The sequence below is a fragment of the Myotis daubentonii genome, chromosome 15, assembly GCF_963259705.1.
Source record: "Myotis daubentonii chromosome 15, mMyoDau2.1, whole genome shotgun sequence".
Lineage (NCBI taxonomy): Eukaryota > Metazoa > Chordata > Mammalia > Chiroptera > Vespertilionidae > Myotis > Myotis daubentonii.
The window spans coordinates 18459296-18476009 of NC_081854.1; the positions used below are offsets into that span (position 1 = coordinate 18459296).

At 56.7% G+C, this 16714-nt stretch overlaps 1 protein-coding gene across 1 annotated transcript; it reads right to left on the reverse strand.

The window, feature by feature from the left end:
• Positions 1–1527: 1527 nt before the first annotated feature.
• ERF (ETS2 repressor factor) lies at positions 1528–8939 on the reverse strand. The gene is made up of 4 exons (XM_059666407.1): positions 8765–8939; positions 4209–4443; positions 3754–3869; positions 1528–3649 (listed from the first exon to the last, which is right to left on the reverse strand). Exons 1-4 carry the CDS (start codon positions 8784–8786, stop codon positions 2382–2384), a joined length of 1641 nt encoding a protein of 546 aa, XP_059522390.1. The 5' UTR covers positions 8787–8939; the 3' UTR covers positions 1528–2381.
• Between the last annotated feature and the right edge of the window lie 7775 nt (positions 8940–16714).

Below are 16714 nucleotides of genomic sequence, written 5' to 3' on the forward strand. Positions count from 1 at the left end.
GGAATCAGAAGCGAAGACTATAGGCAGGGTCCTCCCACCTCCCCCAAGTGATGACATCCCCCTTTCTCCCTCACACCACCACCACCAAATCGGCTGCATCTGTGTTGCCAGGAGACATGCCTCATCCCAACTTCCAGAAATAGCCCAGTGTCCCCCCCACCCATGGGAATGACTTACATCACCCAGGAGAGGGAGCAGTTGCCCACAGGCTGCCACTGGAGCCTCGGTTTCCTGCCAATACCCCATCCCTGGATCCTCTCTTCATTGCCAACCTCCAGACATCATCTGGGACTACCCCCCTCTAGGCTGGCATGAAAAGAGGATGAAGACGAAGTGGGTAGGAGTTGCACAGGGTGGGGTTCCAGAGAAGCCATTCCAACAGGCCCTGAGCCCTCCAATCTCATGCTGTCTCTCAGCAGCTGTGTGGCTTTGGGAAAACTCTGGGCCTCAGGTACCTCACCAGCACGTAAGGAGTTGGGCTCTCAAAGAGCACTTGCAGCCTGGATGCTTCCCCGATTCTCCCATCCTTGACGAGAGCTGTCCGAGCTAGGCCTCTAGCTTGATGAGCTCACCTCTCAGATCCTATGATCTTGAGACCATGGTCTGGATCCAACCATCCTGATCTTAGAAGGAAACTCAGGAGGTGAAAAAACACTTCTGAGACAGACCTCATTGAAAGTTGTGGCTGGGCTTAGGGTCTTTTTTTATTTTTATATATATATTTTTATTGACTTCAGAGAGGAAGGGAAAGGGCGAGACAGAGAAACATCAATGAGAAAGAATCATCGATTGGCTGCCTCCTGCATGCCCCACACTTGGGAGCCCTGAGTCCACAGGCTGACGCTGTATCCACTGGGCCAAACCGGCTAAGGCGTGGGCTTGGGGGTCTTGAGCAAGTCATTAAATCACTTCTACCTTGCTGGATGTTGGAGATAAAGCATTGCAGCTCCTAATTAAGTACCAGACACTTGGTACAGGTCAATCAGTAGCAACTCTGCTTAAGTCAGTCCCATCTCACCTTATTGGCAGAGGGTGTCCCACGGTTCCATGGGAAGATCACTAAGATCCCTTGCAAGGTCTACATTTTGAGTCTGTAGGCCTGTCCCCAAAGGACCCCAGACTAACTCAGAAATACCCTAAGGAAAGTGATCGGTGGGAGGACGCTAGAGTATAGTGCAAAGGGAGGTCCAGGCCCTCACCAGAGCCCAGGGACATGGATAGCAATTCATACCCAGAGAGGAAAGGCATTTCAGGCAATAGGTGAAGAGTCTAAATGCTCCCAAGGACAAGTGGTCCCCAGGGCATAGGGGAGCAATCAGATGACAGTGTGCCTGAGACCTTAATCATCAGGCCCTGGGGGTTATGTACCCCTCAAGGTCAGAGAGTTTCCCAGGCCCTGGATCTGATCCATTCAGATGAGATGAGGCACTCACTCTGGCCATCGATCCACTGGGGAGCCGGTCAAGGTCCCCGTCCTTCAGAATCTAGCACGGGCTATGGCCCTGCAGTGAGACAGGTCACTCCATCCAAAGGCCCAAAGTTTTATTGTTTGAATACATTCTCCAACAGCCCTCAACTTCCCTCCCCTCCCACCCTCCACCCCCAATACAGAATAAGGCTTGACCACAGACCCTCACCCAAGGGGCCCCAGCTGGGAGGCAGAGGGGGCTTCCAGTTTGGTTTCAGGGTTCACCTTTCCCACCCCCCACTCACCTGCCTATGGGCTGGTCCTAGGAGCAGCTGGGGGTGAAGGGGTTGGACCAGTGCTGGGGTGGGGAGTAGAAGAGGCACTTGTAGAGATTTGTGGCCTATGGGTGGCACCCCTCACCCTCCTCTCCCCCCTACCCCCTCACACACAGAATTTTTGGTTCATCATAAAATGTCCAACTCTCCCGTTGTAACCTGTGGGGTTAGAAACCCAGGCACTCATGGCCCCTGGAGGGGCAGGGAAGGCTGAACTGGGGCTAAGGATGGCTGGAGGCGGACAGGGAGAGGTTCAGGAGGCACAGAACGGGGAGGGAGACAAGGCTTTACTTCCTAAGCGATTGTAATAAAAAAGTTCCTGGGCATCGAGGCCAGAGCCTCAGTTCAAATATAAATTCCCCAGAATGGAGGTGGCCCCCTTAACTCCCTCCCCCCACCCCTCACCACCACCTTGCCCAGAGCTGAGAAATCCAGAGACTGGATAGCCCCCAGCCCTGGACACCCACCCACCCTCACAATTTAAAAAAAAATTTTTTTTAACTTTTATACAAAACATGGGGAGAGGAAAGGGAGGAGGCAGGGAAGAAATTAGAGCTGCCCTCACCTCCAGGACACAGGGGAGTTAAGGCAGCAAAAGAAGCATGGGGGGTGGGGGAACATTCCCCTGCCCATAGCCCTCAGGAATCTCGATGCTCCAGAGAGAGCTGGGCTGTGGCGTGCTGGAGGTCAGAGCTCACCCGCCTTGGGGTGAGGGGACCCCCAGCCTCCCCTCGCACCTTCTTGTCCTCACCCTCATCCTCGAGGCCCCCAGTGGAGCCCCCACCCCCCTCCAGGCGACAGTCTTCACTCCAGCGACGTTTAAAGCGCAGCTTTAGGGGCATGCACTGCGTGGCCCCAGGTGCCTCGCCTGGCTCAGGTTTGGGGGGCACGGGGGGGACACGAGGTGTCTTGAACACCTCTCCATCTTCCTCATCCTCGTCACTTATGTCAGTCACCTCCACCTCCTCGGACTCGCCTTCTGAGATAGGCTCCACCTTGATCTGTGGTGGTGGTGGTGGTGGTGGTGGGGCCAGTGCCCCCACCCCCTCAGCCAGCCCACCTGTGCTGCCACCACTGCCAATGCCACTGCTCTTGTCAGCGCCCGCTGGAGCCTTCTCGCCAGCTGCCCGCTGCCGGCGTCCCAGTGGGGGTGGTTGGAGCTTAAACTTGAATGGGGAGGAGGACGAGGCTGATGAAGGGACCGGTGGGGTCTCAGGTGCCATGGGTGGCAGCGGGCACTTGTCAGGGCGCTGGGGCTGGGGTACCACCAGCCCAGGGTAGTGCAGGAAGGCGCGGGGGCTGAGGTGGTAGTTGTAGACGCTTTGGGTGTGGGCCTGCAGGTACCGTTTCATGTCCTCAGGGCTGAAGGAGAAGTGGGAGCCTCCCCCTGAGCCACTGGGGCCCCCGCCGCCACTGGGATACATAGGGCTCAGCGTGGGCGAGGGCGTGTAGGCCAGGTGGGTGGGCGTCATGGGCAGAGCTGGTGAGAGCTGAGGCGGTAACAGGGAGCCAGGCCCAGCCAGAGGGGACACAGGGAAGGGGCTCAGGGGCTCAGGGCCACCCCGGGGCCGGGGGTAAACACGGAAGACGCCAGGGTCATGGGGCAGGCGGGCCAGTGGGGGCCCGCGGAAGGCACCCAACTCCGGAGGGCCTGGCGGCCGGGCCCGGGGGTCCTCCCCCAGCGGCTCCTCCAGCTCCGAAGTGCCATCACTGCAGTCACTGACGGAGCCTCTGCCCAGGCGTCGGGCCACCACGGCCGAGAAGAGGGAGGAGGAGGACGTAGAGCAGGCTGGTGGTGAGCGGGGGTCCTCAGTGGGGGACAGCACCTCAGAGGGTGTGGAAGGAGGGAATCGGAAGTGGCTGCCGCCTGATGGCACTGGAGGGGCACTCTGGGGCACCGCACCCCCTGGCAGGAAAGAAGACACGGCGTCAAGGCCACTGCCCTAGCCTGGACAGACAGACAGACCCTCTCTTCCCTCAGAGGCCATTCCTGCCAGCCCTGGTACTCACCAGCCAGCCCCACATCAATGAAAGGGTAATTAACGAGCACCAGTTTGTTGAAGTTGAATTTGTAGGTGAACCGTTTCCCCTTAGTTTTGTGCAGAATGCGTTTGTTATAATAATAGCTGTGGATGCAGAGACACCGTCGGGTTAGTCACAGGGGACCCGAATCCGGACCCCCATACCATGACAGGCCTCAGGTGCTGCTCACGAAGGGAGATGAGACACCTAGGCCACAAAGGGTCCGGACCAGCTCTCCCCTCAGGCCACACCCATGACTATATTCCCTCCTCAGGATACCTCTGTTTGGCAAATGGGTTCAGAGAAGGGTTAGGACTTGCCTAAGGTCAATGGCCATGACTTGCAAGAGCCGGGAGTCAAGCCCGAAGTTTATTCCCAGAGGTCAGGGGCTCCCCATTTGGCGGGGAACTGTCCTATCTGCCCAGGGGCTGTGCCCTCCTCACCGCAGGGCCCGGCTCAGCTTGTCATAATTCATCTGGGGCTTGCACTTGCGGACACCCCAGAGCCGGGCCACCTCGTCGGGGTCCTTGATGACGAATTCCCCGTAGTCCCCCTGCCAGGCGATGACACCCTGGTACTCCTCCTTCCGCAGCAGCTCCAGGATGAAGTGCCACAGCTGAATCTGCCTCGAGCCAGGCGACGACTCCGGCTTGTAGGCCCAATCCGGGAAGGCAAACCCTGGGGACAGCAGGCAGGGAAGTGGCTCCAGGTTAGGGTGCCAAGTCCAGGCCTCTGGGTCTCCTCCCCACCCCCCAGGGCCTACCTCCTACCCCACCCTCAACATGGGGAAATCCATCTCTCCTAAGCCAAGACAAGACCTGGGTAGGCAAGAGAGACAGTGTGTGTCTGTCTGTGTGTGAGGGGGCTAGATGGGGAGGGGGGGAGCTGGAGCCTGCTCCAGCAACACCGGGAGAAACAGGAAACCGGCGGCGGCGGGTGGCGGCGGGTCCCGGGGCCAGTGCCAGGGGGCCAGGCACCAAGCCAGGCTGGCGGGCAGGGCTGCCAGTGGGGGAAGGGCAGGAAGGGGCACATGTGGCCAGATGGTTGGGGCAAGGCCCCCCAGGACCCCCATTCCCATTCAGAGCCAGTCATACCGACCCCCACCCCTGCAAGCGCTGCTGGTTCCGTTCCTAGGAACATGCACTGTCCCCCTCCCAAGACCTACCGGAGCCCTTACTCCCACCCCAAGACCCGAGAGGCTTTTTTTTTTTTCTTAAAAGGACCAGGAGGGGTGGGGTGGCTGGTTGACGATGAGGTCAGCGCTTGCACACACAGAGGCTTCTGTCTTCCCTGGAGAGTGAAACCCAGACTGTCTGAGAGAGGCCCCCCAAGCCCGGACCCTCTGTGCTGCACCGCCCTCCCCAGACCCAGGCACATGGGCCCAACCTGGCTGGAGGGCCCCAGCCCAGGCCTCAAGACTGAATAGGCTGGAGCCTATTTCCCCTTCTGCCTTCTCATCCTCAGCTATTTCCCTGCCCACCTGCCTACCCGCCCCCAGCATTAACCTTGGATAGAGGTTGGTGGTGGGCTGGCTGGTCCCTGGAGGGGGTGGGCAGCCTAGGGGGGAGGAGGTGGGGGGGCTGCGGTTGTTGTCATTTCCCAAACCCCCGGGTAATCAGGGACCATCAATAATTCAGCACTAGGCAGCCGGTAATGGAGGGGTGGGAGGAGGGAAGGAGGGGAGGAGGCAGGGCAGGGGCCCTGATGCCACTAGAGGGAGAAGGCCAGGATAGACAGCTAAAAATGGGCGGGGTCCCAAATCCCAGTCAGGCTGTGTGGGTCAGCCTCTCTCCGGGCTGGCCCTGGTTCAAGCCCCAGCTCAAGCAGGTACCAACCAAGCCTGGGGCAAGGCTGAGACTCCACCCCAGTCTGGAATCCAACAGGGGATTCTTCCTCTTGGGGACACAGGGGATCAACAGTTCCTGCTCCCACAGGGACCGCCCCCTCTAAATCCAGAGCAGACTCTCTCCCCCAAGGGGCCCAGCTCCCACCCCTGGCCAGCATGCTCCACTGAGTCCCTGCCCCATTCAGAAATCCCAGCCTCAAACCAGGGATATGACCTACAGCAGACATTAGCAGCCACTGCTTAATTTAGAAGTGACAGCCCCTGACAACGCCTTCCAGGGACCCCAGCATCCATAGCCCTATCCTTCTCTCAGGAATCCAAGTGTTCACCCCATTATCCCCATCCTGCTCGAGAACCTAGGCCCCAGAAACCCTTGGGAACCCAAGTGACCAAACCGGAGCTCCACCAACTCTCCCATCCCCTCCAAAAAGCTCTGGGCCCCACCAGGACACCAAGCGCCATGTAGCTCCCACCTAAACTCCAATCTGGCACTCAGAGCCAGGAAGACAGGGTGGGGGTGAAGCCCCTGAGACAATCTAGGGTTGGAGGGGTGTGCTGACTTCCACCCTACCCCCCCAAATTAAAGCCACCCTTCCCAACCCACCCACCCCAGCCTCCTTGTCCCGGTAACCAGGCAACGTATGTGCAGCGACAGTCCTGGGAGCGGGGGAGCAGGAGGCTAAAAATAAACTTTGCAGAAGAGAAGGAGAGAGACTACATGCAACACAAAGGAACTCGGAAAGGAGGTGGGGGGCTCTGGAAAGGCCTCAAAGGCTGCATACCAGGGGCTGTCCCAGGCCCCCTTGTGAAGCCCCCTCCCTGGACAAGCCCCCTCGGCGGCCAGGGCCCTGGCTCCCACTCTGGCAGGGACGCACCCTCCTACCAGGCCCACCCCTACACTGGCTTTCCTCATCGGACACGGCATACATGAGGGCCTGTTCCCAGCTTTGGGGGGAGAAGGAAGAAGGGAGGGTGACGTCAGGGTGTTTCAATGGGGCTCTGTTCCCCAGGCCTTGGAGCCTTGGAGCCAGGAGCCAGGCACGGGCAAGGGGAGCATGTGTGAGTGTGTGCTGTGTCTGAGTCCACGTGCTTCAGCCAGGGAACCACCAGGCCTGCACCAAGAAAGCTCGGGAGTGTGGGACCTCTGCAGCATGGGGGGGACCCTGGGGGCAGGGAGCGGGCAGCTGACCCGAGAGGGTTCAGGACGCTGTGGGACAGGGCGGAGAGATGGCAGCAGACAGGAAGGGTTAGCACAGCGGCGGGGTCCCAGGCGGCACACCTGGGTCCCGCAGAGGCGGGGTAGATTCTCCCTGACAGACGGTGGAAGCCGGGGGGAGCCGAACTCCTGGACGCCCCCCAAGTTCACATGACCCGCCAAACTTTTTTTTAAGAGACATGGGGGGAATCGGAAGGGAGGGGTGGTGGTAAAGGAAGAGCACGCTGGCCTCCTGGGGGGCCCCACCACCTCCCCCACTCCAGGCAGCCCTCGGTGGCGCCAGAGCCGGGAAGAAAACAGGAAGTGGGAAACAGCCGCGCAGAGGAGAGGGGCCGGGATGGAGGATCGGATGGAGGGGCGCGCAGCCGCCGACCAAGAGGCAGGCCGACCGGCGAGCCGACGGGCCACCGGGCGGCCCTCCCGGGCCCCCATCCCTCCCCCCGGTCGGAGGACCCACCCGCGGCTCGGCCCCCAGATAGGGTTGGGGGAGCGGCCCGGCCGGTCCCACCGGGGGAAGGCCCGTAGCGGGGAGGGAAGACGAGGCGGGGCGGCCCCGGCGCCGGGACCTACTCCTCGGGGGAAGGGGAGTCTCCCGCTGCCCCGAAAGCCTAGCGGCCCGGGAGCCCGCGAGTCTGTGGGTCGCACGTGACTGACCCTGGTGCACTCCGCGCCCCTGCCCCTGCCCCCCGCCTCCGCCCCGATCCCCCAGCGCCTTCCCGACGCTCCGGAGCCCAGCTCCCAGCCCTTTAAGAGCCGCCCCCACCCACCGAGCGGAGGGGGGGCGGGGTGGGTGGGCCGGTCGGGGCACACACCCGCACACAGGAGCCGAGCCGCAGCCGCCGCCGGGGGAAGGAAACAAGTTTGAACAGCGGCGCCCGGCCCCCTTCCCCCTCCCCCGTCCCCGCCCGGGGCCGGATTCCGACGGGGTGGACGGGCAGGGGGCGGCGGGACCCCTCCCCCCAGCGCGCCCCGGCGCAAAGTCCAGCCGCCGGAGCCCGGGGGCGGCGAGGGAGGGCTGGGGAGGGGGGAAAGTCCGAGCGGGAGGGGGGCTAATCCCGCGGCCCCCCGCCCGCCGGCCGAGCGGGGGAGGGGAACCTCGGCCCCTTAAGGAGGAGCAAGTTGGCGGAGAAGAGGGGGGCGGAGGGGAAAGACGGCCGGTTGAAAGAGAAGAGCTGGGTGCGGAAGGGGGGACGAGGGGGGAGCCGCCGCGGCCACCCCGCCTCCCCGGCCCGGCTCAACCCCCGGCCCCGGCCGGGCGGGAAGGAGGCACCAGGTCCCCCCTGGGCCACCTTAAAGCCGCGCGTTCTAAGGTCGGAAACAAAAAGTTCCTTTTTCGAACGTTCGGGCTGCGCTTTGGGAACTTTGCGACTCCGCGCGGGCGGGGGAGTGAGGAGCCAGCGGAGACGGGCGGGGGAAGGGCAGCGCCGCCCGGACCCCTAGCCCCGGTGCTCACTCACGCCCTCCTCCCCAAAGCCGCCTCCGGTCCCCCTCCGAGCCGATGCAGGGCGCGCACCGCAGTGAAGGTCACCGGCCGGACCGCGCGGCACGGAACCGGGGACAGCGGGCCCCGTGGACAGCCCCCCCACGCCCCGCACACGTCCCGGCCCCCGGAGTGCAACGTGACATAACGGCGGGGTGGGACCCCGCCACCCCCTTTATCCCGGGAGTGGGGGAGAACCCAGCTTTCAGTGTCCAGACAGGGAGAGGACCAAGACTCGCAGCACCCAAACCACTCCGCCCGGAACCAGAAATTGGGGGTCCCATGCAGCACCCCCCCGCACGCGCCGTGAGATGCAACAGGTCTCGCGTGCTTGGGGGTCCCCCGGAACTGAGGATCACTCGGGCTCCTCCACCACCCCTCAGCCCCCCACCAAAGTTTCTCCGCCTGGTTTCCCGGGGCAACAAGTCTCCCCCACACGTGCTGCCCCCGCCCCCACCTGTGTCTGCCGGGGTCTTCATGCTGGGGGGCCCAGGGCAAGGCACCCCGACTCCGGGCCGCAGCTCCCGGGGCCCGCGCTGCCCCGTCCCGTCCCGCGCCGGTCGGGCCGCCCTCGCCGTTTCACCCGGCCTCGCCTCTCAGAGCCTCTCCCCTCCCCGCCGCCGCCTCCCGGGTTAATATCGCACTCCGGGGCCGGGACGCCCACGCCCCCGGGCCGGCGACGTCACCGCCGCGTCGCCATGGAGACACTGCGCCCGCCCCCTCCCGGCGCACTCACACACACTCTCGCCGGCGTACAGCCACTGAGGACTCGCCGGCTCTGAGCTTAAAGGGGCCGCGCAACGGGGGAGGAAGGAAGGTGGGGGTTGGTGGTGGAACGGGGTCTCAGGGGTCATGACCCTTCTCGGAGACTCCGAGTCTGCAGATAACTTAAGTCCTCGGCACTCGGGACCTGCCTCCCCTCCTCTCCTGCCCACTGCGGGGGATCCAGATTGTCTTTTGGGAAGCCTGTAAGAGGGGAGGGGGGTACCTTCTAGGGGAGGGTCAGCAACTTTTGTCGGGAGGAGACAGAATCTTCTCTGCTGGGGGGTGGGGGGGGTGGGGGGGGTCAGAACCTTGGAAGATGATCAAGATCACATTTCCCAGCCTAGCTTTACCCCCTGCCCTCCCAACCCTGAGTCTGAATGGGGGCAGCTGTCCAGGGGTGGGGTGGAATGGGTGGAAAGCATTTCCCAGCATCGGAAATGAGGAGGCGGCTGTGCCCTTCGCTCCTCCGGGCATGGGGGTCTTGGCCTTCTAGATAGCCCCAATCCCAGCTGGGGAGGAAGTGACCAAAGAGAATGCATTGGGGAGCTCCCCACACCATCCCCAAGCTGCAGCTGTCCAGAGGACCGGCCAACACCGGAGGTACCCCACCTCCACCACCAGGGCAGAGGGTTCCGGTGGTGGGGCCAGGATACGAGGGGGCGACCAAAGTCCGAACAAATGTGCTCCCAAGGGACACTGGGGGGTCGCTAAGAGAGAGGAGGGCAGGGCTTAAGGATGAAGGCCCGCGTGTAGGGCAGCGTGAAGTCTGTGCTCCGAAGCTGGGAGGGATGGAAGGAGCCTGCGGCTTCGGGAGACAGGAAATCAGCGCTGATCAGATGGCTAGCGGAGCCACCAACGGGGAAAGGGCAAATAGAGCAATACTCACAGGCGGAGCCTGGAAGCAGAGTCTCAAAAAAGACTCTGAGGTACCAGAGGATGGGGTTATGGGGGAGGGGTGCTCAAAGAGGCTGAAACCCAGAAGAGGGGCAGGGAGAGAGAGGCTACTGGGAGGGAAGGCCTGCAGGGTCAGCTCTGGGTTCTTAGGGCTTCAAGTCCAGCCTCCTTGCTGAGTTCCTAGCTGCCTTACAGCAGGAAGTCCCTCACCAGTGCCTCAGTAGAAGCCTCAGGCCTCTTCCCTGGGGAGATCAAGGACTCCCAGGGAAGCATCAACCCCCTGGTGAATTAATTATGTAACCTTGACTACTGACACTGCAGCTCCCCCACGGATATTGTAACCTTCTGGGAGCAGTGTGGTCCTGCAATCATCATCATCATCATCATTGTTATAACTGCTCCCAAATTCCTAGCGCTCATAATGTGCCAGGCGCTAGGCCAAGCACTGTCCAGGGCATCATCTCATTCATTTAATCCTTACAAAAGCCCAAAAAGGAGAATTACTATTGTTATACCCATTTGCAGATCAAGAAAGTGAGGCCCAGATGGGAAGTCTGCCAGAGTCCTCCAGTCATGAAGTGTTGGAGCCAGAATTCAAATCCAGATCTATTTGATTGGAAACCATCACTCTCAAGCCTTACTACCACCTTCACTGCCCTCCGCGCTTGGATAAAGATAATGCAAAGTTTCAAAGACAATAGCCTTAGTGACCCCTGCCCTCCCACCATCAAGTCAGAGACCTGGGTTGCAACCCTAACTCTGCTACTTCCTGTCTATGACAGAGAGCCAGTGTACCTCTGTGAGCCTTAGCGTCCTCATCTGTAAAATGGGGATATTAAAAGAGCCTACATAACCAGGTTGTTGTGAGAAATCTGGGATGTGAAATAAGTATGCCATAAATACTGGTAACAATTATTAGCAGAGTGAGCTATGTACCCCATGGATAATGTAAGCACCCCTCCCCCTACAGACTCCAACTGTAGACAATAAACACACAGCACTGACAGTGTGAAATCGCCTGTTAATGGCATAACCCCACCCTGATGGTAACTCAGTCCCACTGCTTCTATGAAACACAATTCTGGGTGGTGGGCATACTTCAGGGGAGTGTCTGCACCACCCACAGAGAATGAGAGTCCCTGGCGAAAATGTCCCCTGGACAGTGTAACCTCTGGTGGTTTGTAAAAACCTGTCCACAGATACTACAACCACTTAGGGGTCCATGTGATTTCACCCTAGAAATGTGGACCCTCTTGGAGAGTTCAGTTGCCTCTTCAACACCAAGAGTCACCTCCAGGGAAGGTGACCCCTACCGTTACCATGGTAAACACCCAGGTATTGTGAACTAGTGGTTAAAATTATCCACCACTACTCATTCCTTGAAGACAACCATCCAACCCCAGGGCTATGTCAACTCCAATGGACAAAGGGACCCATCTCCAGTTTACTATGGAAAGCCTCCTGGACTGGTGAAAAGCCCAGCCTGTCAGACCCTGAACTAGCCTGTGATGAAAAGTGTAACACTCCATGAAGAAAACAATTCTGTCTGATCAGTGAGGACACCCCTCTCCTCCCATGGAGCTAGCAATCCTTGTTCCAGTTGATTGTCCTGACATAGATAACATTCATCTGATTGTTGTCAAGCTAAGGCATGGACAGAACCTGTCCCCACAGAAGTTGCAACCCTTTAAGATTTTACTCAAGGGAATAATAAAAATCATAGTCACAACCCACCTCCCACCCCCCTGTGATCAATAATGAAGTATTACTACTCTGTGAACATTGTAGTTCCCTTAGAAATAGTATGACTCACCCTATAGAACAGCGGTTCTCAGCCTGCGGGTTGCAACCCCTTTGGCGGTCGAACAACCCTTTCACAGGGGTCGCCTAAGACCATCCTGCATATCAGATATTTACATTACGATTCATAACAGTAGCAACATTACCGTTATGAAGTACCAACAAAAATAATTTTATGGTTGGGTCACAACATGGGGAACTGTATTTAAAGGGCCAGAAGGTTGAGAACTACTGCTATAGAGTGTGTAGCCACCTAAACAGTGTATGACCACCCCAAACAGAAAATGTAACCCCATGATGGCATCACCCTTCCTCATCTCCCTGACTTGAAGTGCTGCATGGCCCCAGGTCTGTCCCAGTCCTCTTCTCTCCTCATGTTCCATCTCCATGCTGATTGCACCCAAATTTCTATCTCCACTCAGGACTCTCCCCAATTCCAGTCTCACACATTGAAGTGCTTCACTGGCATCTCCATTTGGATTTCTCCAGTTTGCCAAGTCAAGATGGTCTTCCTGAGCTCCCCCAAACTGTCCCCACCGCCCCCCCCCCGTCTTTACCATCTTAGGAAATTGCAACTCCATTTTGCTGGTTGCTCAAGTTGAATACCTTAGAGTCACCCATGACCCCTTTCCCTCATCTGTCATCCAATCTGAAGGGATGTCCCATCAGCTCTGACTTAAGCTACTTCCGAATTAGCTACTCTCCATTATCACCACCACACCCCTGGTCTGGGGTCTTCTCACTTGTCTCCCTCCTGCCACCAGCCCCTACAGTCTGTGCTCTACCCACAGCCAGAGACAGTCTATTAAATCAGATGGTATCTCTTTGCTGCCCCAAACCCTCCAGTGGCCTTTTGCCCACTGGGAGTAAAAGGCAACTCCTCACCTCATCTTTCCCTTCATCTCCATCCTCTTGGCTATTTTTTAAAATATATTTTTGTTGATTTCAGAGAGGAAGGAAAAGGGATAGAGAGACAGAAACATCAATGATGAGAGAGAATCATTGATTGGCTGCCTCCTGCACCCCCCCCCCCAAGTGGGGACCGAGCCCACAACCTGGGCATGTGCCCTTGACCGGAATCAAACCTGGGACCCTTCAGTCTGCAGGCCGACGCCCTATCCACTGAGCCAAATTAGTTAGGGCCTCTTGGCTATTTCTTGAATATGCCAGACATATTTCTGCCTCAGGGATTTTTGCCAATGTTGTTTCATCTGCCTGTGAAACTTTTCTCCCCAGAAGTTGGCATAGTTCTATCCCTCATGCTCTTCAGGTTTTTACTCAAAAAGAACCTTACCAAGAAGATCTTACGTGACCTTCCTAGATCCCCAATCCCTTTTATATACTATTTTTCTTCAGAGCCCTTATCCTCATCTGACATATATTTCCACAATGTATTTGCTTATTGTATGAATCCTTCCTCTTTACTGTCAGCTCTGAGAGGGCAGGGGTTTTGTTGCCTGCAGTATCCTCCAAGCCTGGCACAGTGCTTGACAATCTATGAGAGAATAAACTCATCTTTGAACAGTGAACTCCCTATACCCAACATAATACCAATAAATGTAGCCCCAGACACATAAGACACTCTCGTGGCCAGTTGATGCCAGCACAACCCCCTAAAACATCTGAACCCTGATGTGAATCACATAAACAGGAAAAACCCTTAAAGGGTTTGCTTGTCCTACTGAATGTCAGCTCCACAAAGCAGGGGTTGGGTCTGTTTTCTTAGCTGCTTTATCGCTGGTGCCTAGATCCTGGTCTGGTATAGAACAGGCTGGTAAGACTTATTTGCCGGTGTGAACTGAGTAGACACACAGCTGGTATCACCCCACAATAAAAACCCATACAGACAGTAAGTGTCCGCAACTGATATAAACATATCATATACAGTGTGACTCTCACATGAACAGTATAAATCCCATATAGACAGTGCTCATGTGTGACTGACAGAAAGCACAGACCGGGTGACCCTCATAAATGATATGAGCCCCATGCAAACAGTGCAACCTTCATAAACTGTGTGAACCCCATGTAAGAGGCCAACCACATAAATGGTGTGAACTGCATATAGGTAGTGTGGACCTCATCAACAGCATGAGCCCCAGATAGGTGGGGAGACAGCAATAAACAATGTGTACCCCCTCAAGGCCTATTCCCTTGTTAGTGTGCTCTACCACACAGACAGCATAACTTCTTTAACACTGTGTGAATTCCTCTGTTAACAAGGTCAACTCCAGTAACCTGGGTATGTGCCCCCTACCCCCCCAAGCCATATAAACAGGGTCATTTCCATCAGCCGTGTGACTCTTCATGTGAACAGGGGCGCCCCAAAGTCAATGCGGCCTCATACAGTATAACACATGGATATTGTGCCCCCTGCTTGGGTGGATCACTCTGTGAGCATGTAGGCTCACCAATGGGCGCAATAAACCCCAATATCACTATGTCCATTTTCTTAGGTCATGGATAATGTAGCCCTTTCCCATAGACAGGGAGAAACCCCACCTTCCACTTAAACCCTCTGGGCCTTTGTAATCTTCATAATATTATATGATCCCCTCACAAAAAAATCTTAATGCTCTCGTAAAAAGTTACCCAATTCCCTTTCAACACACATGTCTTAGGACAGATGATTCCTTGAAAGGTGGTGTAACCTGTTTTGGACCATGCGGCCCTGAATGAAGGCGAAGAAATGGTGAATTCCTGAATGGCAGGGATTTCCCAGGGCCCATACAAATCACCACTCCCATTGTTAAGCACTTACTATATGCAAGGCCGTGGATTCAACATCTCATGCCATCCTTGCCTCAACTTTATGAGGAAGGTACCCTAATGGTGCCCATTTTCCTGATGAGCTGAGTGAGACCAAGAGAGGTTACAGGTCCAAGCTTTCACAGCTAAAAATCTTTTCAGCTGGGACATCAAGCACTAGACCAGGGGTGGGCAAACTTTTTGACTCGAGGGCCACAATGGGTTCTTAAACTGGACCGGAGGGCCAGAACAAAAGCATGGATGGAATGTTTGTGTGAATTCAAAGTAAACATCATTACATAAAAGGGTACGGTCTTTTTTTTTTTTTTTTTTAGTTTTATTCATTTCAAACAGGCCGGATCCGGCCCGCGGGCCGTAGTTTGCCCATGGCTGCACTAGACTATAATGCTTCTTGGTGGATTAATAAATGCCCCACAGATATGCTGAACTCTAGAATCCTTCCAAAAAAAAAAAAAAAAAACAAACCCCACCACTATTACCATAGCACAATCTAGGACAAGGTTATGAGTAAGACTGTGACAGCATATGCTCTTTAGGTAGAAATAAGCTCCTCATGAATAACAAGATTCACAATAGCTAACATTTTTAAGGATTTATTCTGCTGGAGACACTACCCTAAATGCTTTGCACATGTTACTTCATTACATCTTCATAACAACCATATGCCATAGGGTTAAAAAAAAAATTATCCTCGCTCTACCAGTGTGGCTCGGTGGTTGAGCCTTGATCTATGAAACAGGAGGTCACCTTTGGATTCCAGGTCAGGGCACATGCCCTGCAGGCTAGATCCCCAGTAGGGGCATGCAGGAGGCAGCCTATCAATGATTCTATCTCATCATTGATGTTTCTATCCATCCCTCTTGCTCTCTGAAAACAATACATATATACAGCAATGGGGAGCCCTCTGTGAACATTATAAACATACCACACACAGCCAAAGACAATCCGGGACAGCAGAAACCCCCTTTTTAAAATATTTTATTGATTTTTTTACCGAGAGGAAGGGAGAGGGATAGAGAGTTAGAAACATCAATGAGAGAGAAACACCGATCAGCTGCCTCCTGCACACTCCCCACTGGGGATGTGCCCACAATCTTGACCAGAATCGAACCCGGGACCTTTCAGTCGGCAGAAGGACACTCTATCCACTGAGCCAAACCGGTCAGGGCAGAAACCTCTTTCACTACAGCAGAGAGCTCCTCCTGGCAGGGTGAGTTCCTCCATGGCGAGTACAGACCACCCCACTGACAATCTCTCTCCCAAACCTGATGCAAACTGACTAGGTAACAAGAAACACCATCCTAACCGACAGAAATCTCTCCCCAACGTGACATAAGCTCCCATAGGCAGCCTGACGCTCGGCCAGTAGTGCCCCCTGCACGGTATAATCTCTTTCATACCCGTGATACAGGTAACACGGACATGCATGCCGCCACCAGGGGCACTTTCTGTGGCTGCTGCGACCCCTTCCGTGAAGCACGAACCACTCCTTCCCGGGGCCACCTCGGTGGGCAGTGGGAACGCTCGGATGAGCGCGGTCCTCAGGCTCAGCACGCCCCAGCGTGCACAGCACTCTCCCGGGGTCGGCAGTGCGAATGTTAGGCCATACGGGTCTGCAACCGGCGGGTGCATTTTCTTCGCACCTGGTGTGAAGCCCGTGCTCATCCTGGGAATCCAACACAGGCAGCAGAAGCGTTCCCCGTGGCCTGTGTTTATTGCTGCCATTACCCTCTTTATCCAGGGCCAAGCCAATATGGACAAAGAGAGTATAAATGCACTAGACAGGTTAACACCTGGTGTAAACCCCGTATCTGGGCAGCAAGAACCTACGACTGACAGGGCATACCCCTCTCCTCCCCAGGGTGACCCTCCCTCCCCTTAAAAAACCTCGCTCTCGCAAGATGTGAACACCCACAGTGTAGCTCTCCACGGAATGCAGTGTGAAGCACCAGGAAATACCGCATTTCCCACTTCGTGCCCCCCCACTCCTCCGCCCATGCCCAGGAGTGCTGTCAGAAACTTGCACCGCCATTAAATGTCAAAGTCTTGGAAAGGGAACCTGTCCTCAGGGCCCCCAAATCCCAGGTCCTGTCCGTTGACTACACTGCAGCGCGCGCCACCCCATACGCGCACATTCTCTCCCCTCCCGGTGGCAACAGGGCTTTCCGCGGGGCCGCGC

Coding starts and splice junctions, on each gene's coding strand:
- ERF (XM_059666407.1), bottom strand. CDS start 8,786: ATGAAGACCCCGGCAGACACAG. Junction 4,444..8,764: donor GAAGACCCCGGCAGACACAG/GTGGGGGCGGGG, acceptor TGCTGTCCCCAG/GGTTTGCCTTCCCGGATTGG. Junction 3,870..4,208: donor AAGCTGAGCCGGGCCCTGCG/GTGAGGAGGGCA, acceptor CTGCATCCACAG/CTATTATTATAACAAACGCA.